This window comes from Dermochelys coriacea, chromosome 7, assembly GCF_009764565.3.
Source record: "Dermochelys coriacea isolate rDerCor1 chromosome 7, rDerCor1.pri.v4, whole genome shotgun sequence".
NCBI classification, from domain to species: Eukaryota; Metazoa; Chordata; order Testudines; family Dermochelyidae; genus Dermochelys; species Dermochelys coriacea.
This window is the reverse complement of record NC_050074.1, coordinates 14,621,004-14,635,169: the sequence shown is the minus strand read 5'-3', so window position 1 is coordinate 14,635,169 and position 14,166 is coordinate 14,621,004. Positions and strand designations below refer to the sequence as shown.

At 40.0% G+C, this 14,166-nt stretch overlaps 1 protein-coding gene across 8 annotated transcripts in view; it reads right to left on the bottom strand.

Annotated features, from left to right (window-relative positions):
• Positions 1–476: 476 nt before the first annotated feature.
• CNTN4 (contactin 4) overlaps positions 477–14,166 on the bottom strand; it is a 657,694-nt gene continuing 644,004 nt past the window's right edge. For all 8 annotated transcript variants that reach the window (XM_038410564.2, XM_038410563.2, XM_038410561.2 and 5 more), the window contains 6 exons: positions 10,338–10,572; positions 9,682–9,797; positions 8,818–9,004; positions 8,219–8,331; positions 4,509–4,677; positions 477–2,423 (listed from right to left, as the gene is read on the bottom strand). In XM_038410564.2, coding sequence (XP_038266492.1) covers positions 2,323–2,423; positions 4,509–4,677; positions 8,219–8,331; positions 8,818–9,004; positions 9,682–9,797; positions 10,338–10,572 — 921 coding nt within the window. In that variant the 3' untranslated portion in view covers positions 477–2,322. The remainder of the gene's footprint in view (positions 2,424–4,508; positions 4,678–8,218; positions 8,332–8,817; positions 9,005–9,681; positions 9,798–10,337; positions 10,573–14,166) is intronic.

Sequence of the window (14,166 nt, the reverse complement as noted above, 5' to 3'; positions counted from 1 at the left end):
TGCAGAATTAATATTCCCACAGGCACCAGAAGAAAGGTCCTCTCATCCTCTGGACTGTATTTGTGCTATCTGCAAACGTTATCAGCAAATTGGGCACCTGTACTTGTTCTGACTGCAGTTCCTTCCTACCTGCTGAACTTTTGTAGCTTGTGTCCTTCCTCCAAAACTGTCAGAAGTGTTAAATGGGTTTGTGAAGATAAACATTTCATCTGTTTCTTTTCTCCATATCTAAATGAGATGCTAACTGAGGTTCTCCATCAGTAAAGACTCTATGATATTAGTTCACATAAGCTTTGAAAGGTCACAGAGCAACACAAGAGTTTGGAATCATCCAAAATTCATCAGATACTCTTTTTTATAGAGTAGGAAGCAGAATAAGCCTAGAGACTTCATGTAATTTGATTTCTCTGCCTCCCCTTAGTTCTGGGTTGGACTGCTTCCCACTTTTAAATCAGTGGCAATCCGAGATAACCAGTGCTGAAGTTTGTCTCAAATTATTAACAGGTATTTAGGAAAAATGCTCCTGAAAGACCAGTATCTTTACAAATGACAGAATATTTATTACCAATACCTTTAAAAAAAGATTACATCTGCTAGATCACTGATAAATATCATTTACACTGGGGAGAAAACTACACAGGCTTTTTTTTTGTTTCATTTTCTTGTTTTTGTGGGTTTTTTTGTTTTTGTGTTTACATAGAAGTAACCATATCAAACTAAGAAAGGAACACAGCTTGAAATATTGACAATATTTCTCTGGTTAACACCCCTGACTTTTACACAAGTGGAATCCCAATTATGAGTTACTGAATAAATATATTTAGAAGGTTTAAAAGTTAACTTGTAGTATTTTGTAAGCAAAAAAGACAAGTTACAGGCAAATTTAAGCTATCAGGAAAAAAATAAAGCACTGCAGCGCATTTAAACTTGAAAATTTTTATAGAAAATTCCATTGCCTTTTTACCAGCATTGATCCATCTGAGTGGACTTACAAAATTCTCCCATAGTAACAAACAGTCCTTTTCTCAAGAAGAGTTATTTTTCTGTTGATATTGTCATTTTACAATATGATTCTACTTAGACTTTATATTTGTATGACGAGTTTGTAAAGAAACAAAGACTTCCTAGCACAGAACTGTTGAGGGACCATACACACAAAGATTCTTTGCAAATTAATATGAAAATTATACTTTAGAGAGTTATTCACAAGAAACATGATACATCTGTTAGATTCAGTTTATGATCTACACTCAAAAGAGATTATAAAAACAAACATAACTTTGTTATTAAATTATGAAGATTTATGAATTACATTTAAAATGTATGCTGAAAAGAAATGCATATTCAGACAGTGGAACCCAGAATTAGTTTTAAATCTTAAATACATGCATATTATGATTATAATTTCCTTGGTGTAAATCCAGAGTAAAATAATTGATTTAAACTGGCATTACTTTGGATTTACACCAAGATAACTAAGGTCAGAATCTGATCCTTCTTTTGCTGCAGCAACTTTTGGTCTATGTTACTATAGGAAGAGATTACGACTAAGTAATATCAACTTTAATGTTCAATTTAATGTTAATTATGATCAAGACAGAGCTACTTAAATACAATAAAATGAAAGCTAATATATGATGTTAAATTATTGGCTAGGAACAAAAATCTGTATACTTATTTTGAAGATCGTAGCTGTTCTTGAAGGTTAGCTCAGGTTTATCTTGTTTACTCATCTGATCCAAAATGAATAAATATCATAAGCACTTGATTTAACATAGGAACCATCATAACTGTCGTTTAAATACAGCTGCCTTGAGTTACGAACCAAGTCCTAAACAGTTCTCCCAATGTGTACCCTTGTAAAACTGTACAATCAATTTGTAACCAATTTACTAAGAACAACTTTGAACTCTCAGTTCTAAAGGAAAAAATTCCAAACAATATTTTTTATGATAGTGTTATCTGTAGCACTTTATAGCAGAGGAAAAATTAATATCTACATCATATGTTAACTTTAAAAAATTCTATAAAACACTAAATATATAATAAAAATATGCATATAAGGACATATGTAAACTGCTTTGGTAACATCATATTACAGATGTTTTCAGTGCATTGCAGAGTTTCCAAGGAAACTTCAAACAAAGCTATATTTGCTTTGAGGAAGTACTGTATAATGCCATTTCTAAAGAAGCATAAAACATTTTTTTTCCAGTAGTAAGATGTACTTGAACAACAATATTACTTAGTACTGGGTGTCTTCAAAACAACTAGCTAAATGTTGCTTATATTATAAACAGGAAGTCCTTTATGTAATTTTTGTCATAAACTTGATCTAGCTGTGAGGGATATCATTATTGTGCTGATGGCTGACAACGTACATGCATTTGAAGTAGAAGTACCAGATCCTCTCGCATATGCATCTGAGAAAAGGAGAGAGAAAAGTAACAATAAGGAGAGCAGGATTCACCCCACAGCCATTAAATCCTGCCATGATGAGCCCAAAATGCATTTGACAGCAAAATGGGTAACAAACCACAAACGAGGAGGTGATGACCCAAGGAGGTCCAGAGTTCAAAGTAAATTGGGCTACGGACCCAAGAGTTCCTTCAAAGTTTAGCCAAACCGTATGTTTGCAGCTTGGGCGAGGAATCTTACTACAACAGCCTTCTGATGAGACATCATAGGCATAGGCACAGGGCTGGGCAAACTCCCAAAGAAATCAATCCAAGCACATTGAATGCCCAAGATTTGTAAATCTCACAGTCCCAGTCTGAGAACACAGGGGGAAGACGGTATGGAATTTCTCTTTCTTGGACCTAACCAACCTCTTCTCCCTTTCTAGCTTCTGTTTGTTTAGTGGGACCTACTCCTTGCATTATGGAGTGTACTTGAATTCCCCCAGCCTTTTGTATTCCAGGTACATTCAAAATTCTATTACTTTAGGGAATATATCTCTTGAGAATAGAACAAAGTTCAAGTTACCAAACACTATACCAACACGGCATGATGGCCAGATCCTCATGTAACTATCTGATTTATACCAGCTTGGAATCTGGTCTAATATATTTTGTGACTCCATGTTTGATCAGAGAAAAATAGCATGCATGTTACTGGCTTTTGATCTTATGATTTTCTGTGACCGACACTTAGATTCCCGACTTGTTTGTATGAGTAAGGTACATAGCTACATAGGTAAGATCGGAATCATAGCCTATTACCTTTTACACTGCTGTAACTCTACTGACTGCAGTGGAATTACTCTGTAAGTAAGGGCAAAATCAGGCCCTTAGAATGGCTTAGAATGAGTATAGTATAGCATCCAGAACTCTGAGAAATATTAAAGATTCCCAGTAAAACCACCAATCTGGATTTAAATTAAAACCTAGTCAAACACCGCAGGCAAAAGTGACACAGCCTTCAAAATTCCCTTCAGAACATCCATAAACACACTCCCCTCTGACAAATTTATGCCAGGGTCAGGCTTGAAGAACCTGCAAAACAGTCAGTCTAGCAACACCTCCCTAAACTTTCAGCTTGATGTCTTGCCCTATCAGCTCTGATCCTGCTTGGAGAATTTCAGCCATCTCAGGTGGATTGGAGCTTTTTTCCTGACTTTCCCATGGTATGTGTCAAATCCTGCCATCCCTATTTCAGTGGGGGTTTTGACTGAGTAATGATGTCAGGATTTGGCCCATGGCCGTAAACTCCTCCAGCCACCTGATTAAATCAGTTTGCCAACTGCAGCATCACTCATGGAAATCACTTGGTAAGGCAGAACATAGTTATTTTATGAGACCAGTGCAATGTAATAACTACTCCTTTCTCTACTTAAAATGAAAATATCAGCTTCTGCATGGAGATAAAGCCTCATTTCCCTAAATAAGTAAATATGCACACAACATACAGTGAAATACTGAAATAAGGTGACAGTATAAATTAATACATTTTTGCACATCATACTGGACACTTTCTGATCATAAATTGCAGTGAAACAACAGATTCAATATATTGATATTGAAGAGACTATCAAAACCTGTAATAACAAATGAAAAAAACATGAGCGTATCAGTCTAGAAACACTCAGTAAAATATAACCCTTTTTACTATGCTGTTGCATATAGTTTATTCTTGAGTGGGAGCCAAATCTTGGGTTTGAATGCCCCCAAATTCTGGGAAAGTTCAGGTTTGAATATGAGTGCTGTAGCTCAGTCTCCTCTCTGGTTTATTGTTTCTCAGCATACCTATCTGCGTACGTGTAGAATTGGGCAAATTTGAAGCCTGCCTTCATTATGATTGAACGCTCCAGTTTGCTTGCACAAAACCTTTCTTTGTGGCTGCAGCTGATAATCTGCATATGCAAAGTGGGCCACAGTGCCCGCAAGAACTCAATTTTAGCGTGCAAACAACGGGATGCCATCTGAAAATCTGGGCCCTTGATCCATTAAGAATCCATGCTCCATGGTCAGGAAACACAAGCACAAACCCCAAAACGACAACATTCTTACTTGATATCTTTGGAATTCGGATTTGTTCGCTGCTGCTACCATCACCTCCATCACTAAATGGCTTTATTTCTATGATGTAGTCTTCATTAAAAGGCAAAGAAAGCTCAACAGATGTTTTATTAGTTTCGATAACAGATGTGCTACTCTGTCTGTTCCATCTGTATAAAACCTGCAAAACATTGGAGCGGAAAATGGGGGCGGGAGAGGGAAAGAGAAATAGCAGAACTGATCATCTCCATAACAACCTGAAGATTTACTATTGCTCTTTCCCTTCCTAGAGTAACACAGAACTGTCTCTATTATCACCAGAAGCATGGCAGATTTCACAGATGTGTTGATCTGAACCTGATGGGTGCTTTAGGAAGCAACGTTTGTGAATGCTTGACTTCATGCTGATGTGAAGCCACTGGGCACTGAGGGCTAACTACGGAGGGAGCTTGCAGAACGCGGTTCTTGCTGGAATTCTGATGTGTAGCCCTGTCATAATGCCACATGACATGCAGCAGAGGCCCTTGTCACTGGCAGAGCACCTCTGCCTCTCAGCTTGATTAAACTTCATTTTCCCATCAGCTGGAGCAATTTCAGAAGCTCTCCAGCACAACCAGCTTTAGCCAGGTGGGTGTGCTTCAAAAGCGCAATCTAATTTATGGGTCAGCCATCAGAAATTGTTCTGAACAGGTGCTGCTGGGCTCTTTATTCACTAGGTTGTTGGGAAGAACACTTCAACTGGAAAATAAAAAACAAAAGCGATTCTGCTGTGGCTCGTGATCAGATAAGCCTGGTATAAATCACCCTTCCATTCAAAGAGCTAACCAGGCACATATCAACTTTATTCAGAATCACTGAGTTCCTCTGCAGATACTTCCTTCCCTCTCCTCTAATGTAGCATTTGGACACCTTAATTTATACTTTGTAAATGCAAGGAGCTGAATATGATTTTCCTTAAATTAGAAAGATCCCTAAGCCTCCTTTCTAAATTCTGGGCATCAGAGACATCAAATTCAGTATCACCTTAGTCCTTACTAAGGATCAAACTAAAATAAATCCTTTGGCTTATTTAGAGATGTCATAACATCTTATTATAGCGCTTCAGAAAACTGGACTGGCGTATTTGATGTAATGTCACAAGCCGCTTCACAGAATAAATTGCTTCTTTGATTTACCTTCTGTCTTTTCCTAAGATCTGGAAATTCTACTTATTTAGAATATAAACCCTGCCACAAAATAGCATATTTCCAGAAAAAAAGAAGTGTTTTTGCTCTCTGCACATAAGTGCAATAATGTGGCTGTACAACTGTAACACAAAAGAAAAAGAGGAGCTACAAAAAAGACACTACTAGATGACAGGTTTCAGAGTAGCAGCCATGTTGTTTTTGAATGTTATAATTCTTGATGTCTGATTTGTGTCCATTTATTCTTTTACGTAGAGACTGTCCAGTTTGACCAATATACATGGCAGAGGGGCATTGCTGGCACATGATGGCATATATCACATTGGTAGATGCACAGGTGAATGAGCCTCTGATAGTGTGGCTGATGTGATTAGGCCCTATGATTGTGTCTCTTGAATAGATATGTGGACAGAGTTGGCAACGGGCTTTGTTGCAAGGATAGGTTCCTGGGTTAGTGGTTCTGTTGTGTGGTGTGTGGTTGCTGGTGAGTATTTGCTTCAGATTGGGGGGCTGTCTGGAAGCAAGGACTGGCCTGTCTCCCAAGATCTGTGAGAGTGATGGGTCGTCCTTCAGGATAGGTTGTAGATCCTTGATGATGCGTCGGAGAGGTTTTAGTTGGGGGCTGAAGGTGATGGCTAGTGGCATTCTGTTATTTTCTTTGTTGGGCCTGTCCTGTAGTAGGTGACTTCTGGGTACTCTTCTGGCTTCTCCCCCTCCTTTCTGCTAGTAATAGCTCATCTTAAGTGGATCACTCTCTTTATAGTGTGTATGATAAAACCCATTGTTTCATGTTCTCTGTGTGTGTATATAAATCTCCCCACTGTATTTTCCACTGAATGCGATGAAGTGAACTGTAGCTCACGAAAGCTTATGCTCAAATAAGTGTTAGTCTCTAAGGTGCCACAAGTACTCCTTTTCTTTTTTACTACTAGATGAGACGGCTTTGGAAAGGTCACGAGGGCCTCTCTTCCACCATTTCAGGCTGCCTTTTGAACTCAAAAATGTGGCCAAAACTGCTGAGATTTGCCTGGGTTTGGATGGAAATGAGTTTTGCCCATATAAAAATGTGGGTAGATTGGGTCAAATATCAGCACAGACATGCATGAAACTTGGCGCAGGTTCATGAAGGTAAGTGAATCTGTCTTGAGTTTCATGTTCCTAAAAAAACCTGAAACTTTGTAAAATTTTCCGTAGTTTCAGGTTCCATTGCAAAAGGTTTGCAGAGCTTGAAACTCAATGTAACTTGCTGCTTTCCTTAGGCCAAAGTAAGGTCTCGTGTAGCATGGCATATTTCCAGTACTGAATTCTACCCAAGATTTTTCTCCTTATAATTTGTACCGGACCAAAATTGCTACTAACTCGTATATCATGCCCTCCTTCCTTCTGCTTTATGAACAAAGCTGAACCAAGCAAACAAGCACTTTAATTTTGTCTGCTGCAATTAGTGGGCTTATTTCAGCCACCGGTAGGGCCCAGTAAACAAGTCTGTCAAGGGCAGAGGTACAGTGGTGCAAGCTACCTACAATCCCTGATTGGTATGTCGGCTTTGGCCAGTACAGCCCAGAAAATTCACCACTTCTGCCAGAGTGGCTCCCATAGAGCCTTGGCTAGAGTTTAAATCACTTTCCTTCTGGCACAGATAGGAATCTCTGGAGGTGAATGCCCTTTACTAATTACAGAACAAGCCCACTACGTGTTGATTTCGTATCTATTTCTGAATGTCCCTACATAGTTATAATGGGCTATGTAACTGTGTACAGCGTTGTTCCTGCTTGGGTCAGGATAGCTGTGTAAATAACACAAAAGTCTCTTGGCTAGGGTGACCATATTTCCCAAAAGCGAAAAAGGGACACTGCCTGGGGCTAGCCCAAAGTGCTCTCCCCATCCCGATGGGGCTGGCCTGATCCCTGCCCCCACCTCTATGTGGGGCTGGCATCAGGCACTTGGCCCAACTCCCCACACGGGCCATGAGCCGCCAACTCACGCTGCTCACCCCTCAGCCTGCGCCGTTGACTCCCCCAGCCCTGCCGAGCCTGTCACCCCCCTCCTCCAGCTCATGCAGGGCCAACCTGAGCTGCTTGCCCACTCAGGGCTGGCCTGCACTGCTCACCCCCCTCAGCCCTCATCTGAGCCACTCCCCGCCTGTGTGGGGCTGGCCTGGCTGGAGCCGCTCACCCAGGACATCAGAGCTGGATGTTCCTCCGTGCCTCACTAGTAGTCATACCCCACCTTTTTTTTTTTTTGCAAAACTGGGTATTTGTCTCCTTTGCTCTTGCCAACTGATGATCAGGACAGGGTTTAAAAAAGGGACTGTTCCGGTCAAACTGGGACATATGTTCACCCTACTCTTGAGTTCTGATTTTATTCCAAACTCTAAATTTAGCTCCGGATTCATGGATAGGTTCACTTTAACCCAAAAGTCAATGTGAAAATCCCAGGGGAGTTGAATCTGATGAGTTCTTCACAGGCCTACTGTCAAGAGGCAGTTAATACTGATAAATAACCAGTCTTATGTACCCATGCCCAGGAGTTACCCACTTTGTATCCTTTCACTTCTGATTCATTATCCAGTGCTTTAACTTGATCCCAGTTCAGTATAATCTTGGAGTCAGATGAATTCCATATGATGTTTCCAGGGGGTTGACTCGGTGCTATATTAAAATATAAAAAGTATTATATGGTTATGTAGCAATGTTTTCTGGCTTAATCCATCTAAATACTTCTATGGCTTCCATCACCACAATAGCTGAAATCCACAAAACCCTAGTGCTCTGGTAAGTTAATGTGCTGTTGCAGCAAGGTATGTGTTCTAGGTCAGAGCAGATCTTACACAACACAGTGGTATAAATGAAAAGGGATCAGTTGCTTGCTCGACATGAGTATGACCAGAAGAGAGAGCACCACCTTGAGTGATGATATAAGTTTAGCTTTCTTGCACAGCAATGATTTCAGAAGCATTGTTTAAAAAAAACCCAAACCACCACCTCAACCCCACAAAGCTCTTGTAGGAAGAAGATAGCTACAGAAAAAAATCTCACAGCACCTTCAAACTAGAGAGAGTCCTGGAAAATGCCAACAAGAAAAGTGCTTGTTGGCATCCTAGTGTTAGATCATGATCTATCACAATGAATACTCACGGGGCTTTTTGGTAGTGACATTGACTGGAGCACTGGAGGGTCCTGTCCCTGCAGTGTTGTATGCCTTGACGGCTAAGTGATATAATGCATTGCCTTTCAAATTAGTGATTTTTGTAGATGTTCGATTACCAAGAGTCCTGATTTTTCTAGCATTTTCTTCCTTATCTTCATGTCTCCAACATCTAACCTGAAAAAACAGAACAAGTACATTTACCTAATTAAGTCAGCATAATTGAGCCTATCCATGTCTTAATTCTCCATAGCCATGGTACTGCAGTAAGTGAAATCCCAAAATTAATAATGTAAAATTTATCTCTATGGTTAACATGCCCTTAACTACTGTCCAATGGAACAGGGCCATTCACCATCCTGAAAGTGAGAATCATATTAAGACAGTGTTCCAGCTCCACTCTGTAAATCTTGCCATTCTCTCCATCTTAGAGAAGACCACAACTGGAAATGTTCATAAACCAAGAGGTCAGTGCTTCTGACCTGCTGTGGACTCTGAGATGGAGAAAATGAAACAATTTATAGATCTCAGTTTTCAACTGAACAGCACTTACTGCGGGCTTTTGTAGTCTCCACAAGTTCCTAGAAAAGACAGGTCCCTGCCCCCCACCCTGCAACAGACTGCTACTCATTTTCATCATGGATTACATATATATTTTTCTTTGTACCTTAAAAGGAGACATCCCAGTGTACAGGGGGAAAACAGTGAGCAAGCACTGCTTTGGGTCATCATCAGCCAGCAGATGCCCATGTAAGAAGCAGTGTTTAGGTGACCTTCAATTATATATTGTTATGATCTCCTCATTGAACAGTATTAAGTCTGTTCCAGCTTGATATCATATTTTATTCTCATACCTCATAACCCTGTATCCTTCCTTTACTCTGATTCTCACGTGGAGAGGCCCAATAAATTTCAATGTCTGAAGCAGAAAGGCTTTTGGCAAAGACGCTGGCTGGAGCTCTGGTGGGTTCTATATGTATAGATGGGGGAAAAAACAAAGATCTCAATGTAGGTTCTATCCTTAACTTTGCTACAAATTTCAGGATTTACTCCACTAACTAGAAGAGAGTGGGGTTAAGCAGCCGAAAAGAATGTTTCAAATTCAAAATGGTGACCCATCAGACCTAGGAATGAATTCATTATGCCAATGTATGGGATAATGTCATTGGGGCACTTAAACCAGGACACGACATATTGGTATTAGGACAAGAGAAGCATTTTCTAACCAGTGGATATTAATTCCTGTTAAATCTCAGTTGAATTCTTTCAAGATTACATATTACATTCCCATTAATATCAAAAGATTTCACTGTGACTAATGTTATTTTAATGACTATCAAAAGAATTAGTTGTCACTCACCATTTATAATAAATCAGAGCAAGGATTTGAAATCAATGGATGTGTCCACTTGGGATACTAAACCCTTTCAAAAACAGTTAGCAGCATGCCTCATGCATTGGATTTCAAGACAGTGCAAGGAAAGGAAGTGCAGTGCGCAACATACTGTACCTTCTTCTGCAGAATATACAACTGTCACAGGGCTAAAAGAACCTTCCCCTTTATTGTTGTACACTCCCACTTTAACTTCATAGGGAGTGAACGGCGGCAAGCTCTCATTTCGAAACACGTATCTGGAGGCATCAGAAGAAGCTACTACAGTCTGCATCCAGCTTACTGTGCCCAAGGGTCGGAATGCCACCACGTAACCAAAGCCACCTCCATTCTGTAATTCTTCAGGCACTGTCTATAGGAGGGCAGATCATACACAGAATAATCAGTAGTGTCAGGTATTGCCTGGATTTATTTCTCCTTCTCGCATGCTTTCCATTCTCAGTTTGCTCCCTTTAAGAAACCCTCTCATAAATGGCATATTCAGAACAGGAAACAATTGTAGTTCTACAGTAGGTGCAGCAAATAATTACACCAGAGCATCTTTTTGCCAAAGATCTGCAAGGCAGCTCCTCAAATTCATATAGAAATTCCTGTATAAAACATTCTGAGACACATCATACCTGCAGACACAACTGTCTACCCATCTTAGGACTGTCTACAGTCCGGTGATAGCACCTATTTCTGTAGCATATCCCAGGTAAATTAAATCTGCAGATCAGCTCCCGTTTGTTTCCAGTGAGTTTCTCATCTGCATATCTAAGTTAACATGTGGCTCCATTGTTTATACAAACTGACATCAACCATGTATATTTATTATTCAGTTCTCTGACTTTATAATCATCAAAGCCTTTAGCTTGTATGCTCTTCTGGCTACTCTGTGTGCAGTTTCCAAATCCCTGGTCATGGTATGTAGCTTGTTTTCAGGCAAAGAACATCACGTGAAGTATCCTAATAGCTGTAAGATAGCAGTGAGTGACATGTCACAAAAGTGATGAAGACTGGCAGGCAAATGATGTATCACATAAGAAGAAGAGATTTGTCCCCTTCAGGTCACTTTTGTACGTGCTGCAATTGCCTAGCTTCATATTTTTAGACTTAGAAAAGGAACATAAGCAATAAAAGCCCCAAGTCAGTAAAAGCATTCCGATACAGGACAGTACTCAATTACGTGCTTTAGTCTCACTAAAGTCAATGGATCTTAAGTGTGCGTTTATGTGATTTTTCTGAGTATCAGAGTAAAAATAAAACAACTTGAAGTGAGTGTTCCATAATCAGTGTTACATGGATTTTTAAAAAAAGAAAAGAAAATGACTGTGTGTTGATCATTTTAGAGGAGCCTAAACTAAGATACTTTCAAAGCATGATTCAAAGTCATGGATGATGGTTTTGATATCTCTCTAATATTTTTTTAAAAAAAACGTATATTGAGTGTCTTTAAGGGATTCAGTGAAACTAATTAGTCCAAGAGAAGATAAGGTTCAACACACTGAGCCATGCAGTGAGGATAAAAACACATTTGCAGATTTTTTATAATCTTCAAAAATACTTCTGGTGACTCTCAGCTGCCAGGTTGCTCAAAAGAAGTGCTGAGTGTGGGCAGTATCAAATCTAGTGACATTAATGGCTAGTTTAACTCACTCCATCACATCCCAATATGAAAATAAGAGCAGTCAAAACAATGAATATTTCACCCTCAATTGCCTTCAACAATTTTTCATCTGTGCTTTCTTCTTCTCTAGGCTTTGTGATAGACTGAAATCAACCGCTAATGCAAGTTTTGTATGATGCACTATCATTAGAGCCACCTTCAGAACATTTACTGTTATACAACAAAAATAGCCTGGCACTAATCACCTACAACTCATCAAGCAAATCAGCACCTCTCAGGATTTGGCCTCTTGAAACTTATTTTATACACCAAGGTTAATCCTCTGTGCAGTGGCTGGCCTGAGTAACCAGATCAGATGATGGGCAGGTGTGCAGAGGAACAAGAGTGGAGGAATCCTGCCCCCCCTTCCCAGGCCACGGAGCTGCTTCCTGGGATGGGGGACAAAAGGATTCTTTCACTCTCTCCACCCCTAGCCCAGCCCATCTATGTTCTGCCATTGTCTGTGCTGATATGCAGGGATCATCGTGGAGCTCACTGACAGACTGTAGTGCACACATCCTGCACCGCCGACCCACAGCCAGCTCCACCCCCCTTGCACAAAAAATATGCATTAGTTCCATTGCTTGGAGAGCCTCCATGGGCATGGAAGAACAGGCTGGATTTTAGTTTAATTGAATCAAAGGCAGGAACCTTTTCAATAAATGTGGTCTTGTGCTCACATACACAGGTGTAAATCAGCAGTATCTCCACTGGAGAATGGAAATACAATTGGATAAAATCGGTGTGAGCAGATCATCATCAGTCATGTGCTGCACACTATATAAGAATGGCCCTACTGGGTCAGACCAAGGGTCCATCTAGCCCAGTATCCTGTCTTCTGATAGTGGCCAGTGCCCGGTGCCCCAGAGGGAATGAACAGAATAGGTAATCATCATCAAGTGATCCATCCTCTGTCGCTCATTCCCAGCTTCTGGCATTCCCACCATTCTTGCCCATCCTGGCTAATAGCCATTGATGGACCTATCCTCCATGAATTTATCTAATTCTTTTTGAACCCTGTTATAGTCTTGGCCTTCACAACATCCGCTGGTAAGGAGTTCCACAGGTTGACTGTGCGTTGTGTGAAGAAATACTTCCTTTTATTTGTTTTAAACCTGCTGCCTATTAATTTAATTTGGTGACCCATAGTTCTTGTGTTATGAGAAGTAGTAAGCAACACTTCCTTATCTACTTTCTCTATACCAATCATGATTTTATAGACCTCAATCATATCTCTCCTTAGCCTGTCTCTTTTCCAAGCTGAAAAGTCCCAGCCTTATTAATCTCTCCTCATAAGGAAGCCGTTCCATACTCCTAATAATTTTGTTGCCCTGTTCTGAACCTTTTCCAATTCCAATATATCTTTTTTGAGATGGGGCGACCACATCGGCACACAGTATTCCAGATGTGGGCATACCATGGATTTATATAGAGGCAACATGATATTTTCGGTCCTATTATCTATCCCTTTCTAAATTATTCCCAGCATTCTGTTTGCTTTTTTGACTGCCGCTGCACATTGAGTGGATGTTTTCAGAGAACTATCCACAATGACTCCAAGATCTCTTTCTTGAGTGGTAACAGCCAATTTAGAGCCCATCATTTTATATGTATAATTGGAATTATGTTTTCCAATTACTTTTCATTTATCAACATTAAACTTCATCTGCCGTTTTGTTGCCCAGTCACCCAGTTTTGAGAGATCCTTTTGTAGCTCTTTGCAGTCTGTCTGGGTTTTAACGATCTTTAGTAATTTTGTATCATCTGCAAATTTTGCCACCTCACCCCTTTTTCCAGATAATTTATGAACACGTTGAATAGGACTTGTCCCAGAACAGACCACTGGGGGACACCACTATTTATCTCTCTCCATTTTGCAAACTGACCATTTATACCTACCCTTTTGTTTCCTATCTTTAAACCAGTTACCAATCCATGAAAGCACCTGCCCTCTTATCCTGTGGCAGTTTACTTTGCATAAGAGCCTTTGGTGAAGGACCTTGTCAAAGGCTTTCTTAAAATCTAAGTACACTATATCCACTAGATCTCCTTGGTCCACATGATTGTTGACCTCCTCAAAGAATTCTAGTAGATTGTTGAGGCATGATTTCCCTTTACTAAAACTGTGTTGACTCTTTCTCAACAAATTATGTTCATCTATATGTCTGACAATATTGTTCTTTATTATAGTTTCAACCAGTTTGCCTGGTACTGAAGTCAGGTTTACAGGCCTGTAATTGCCGGGATCACCTCTGGAACCCTTTTTAAAAATTGGCATCACATTAGCTATCCTTCAGT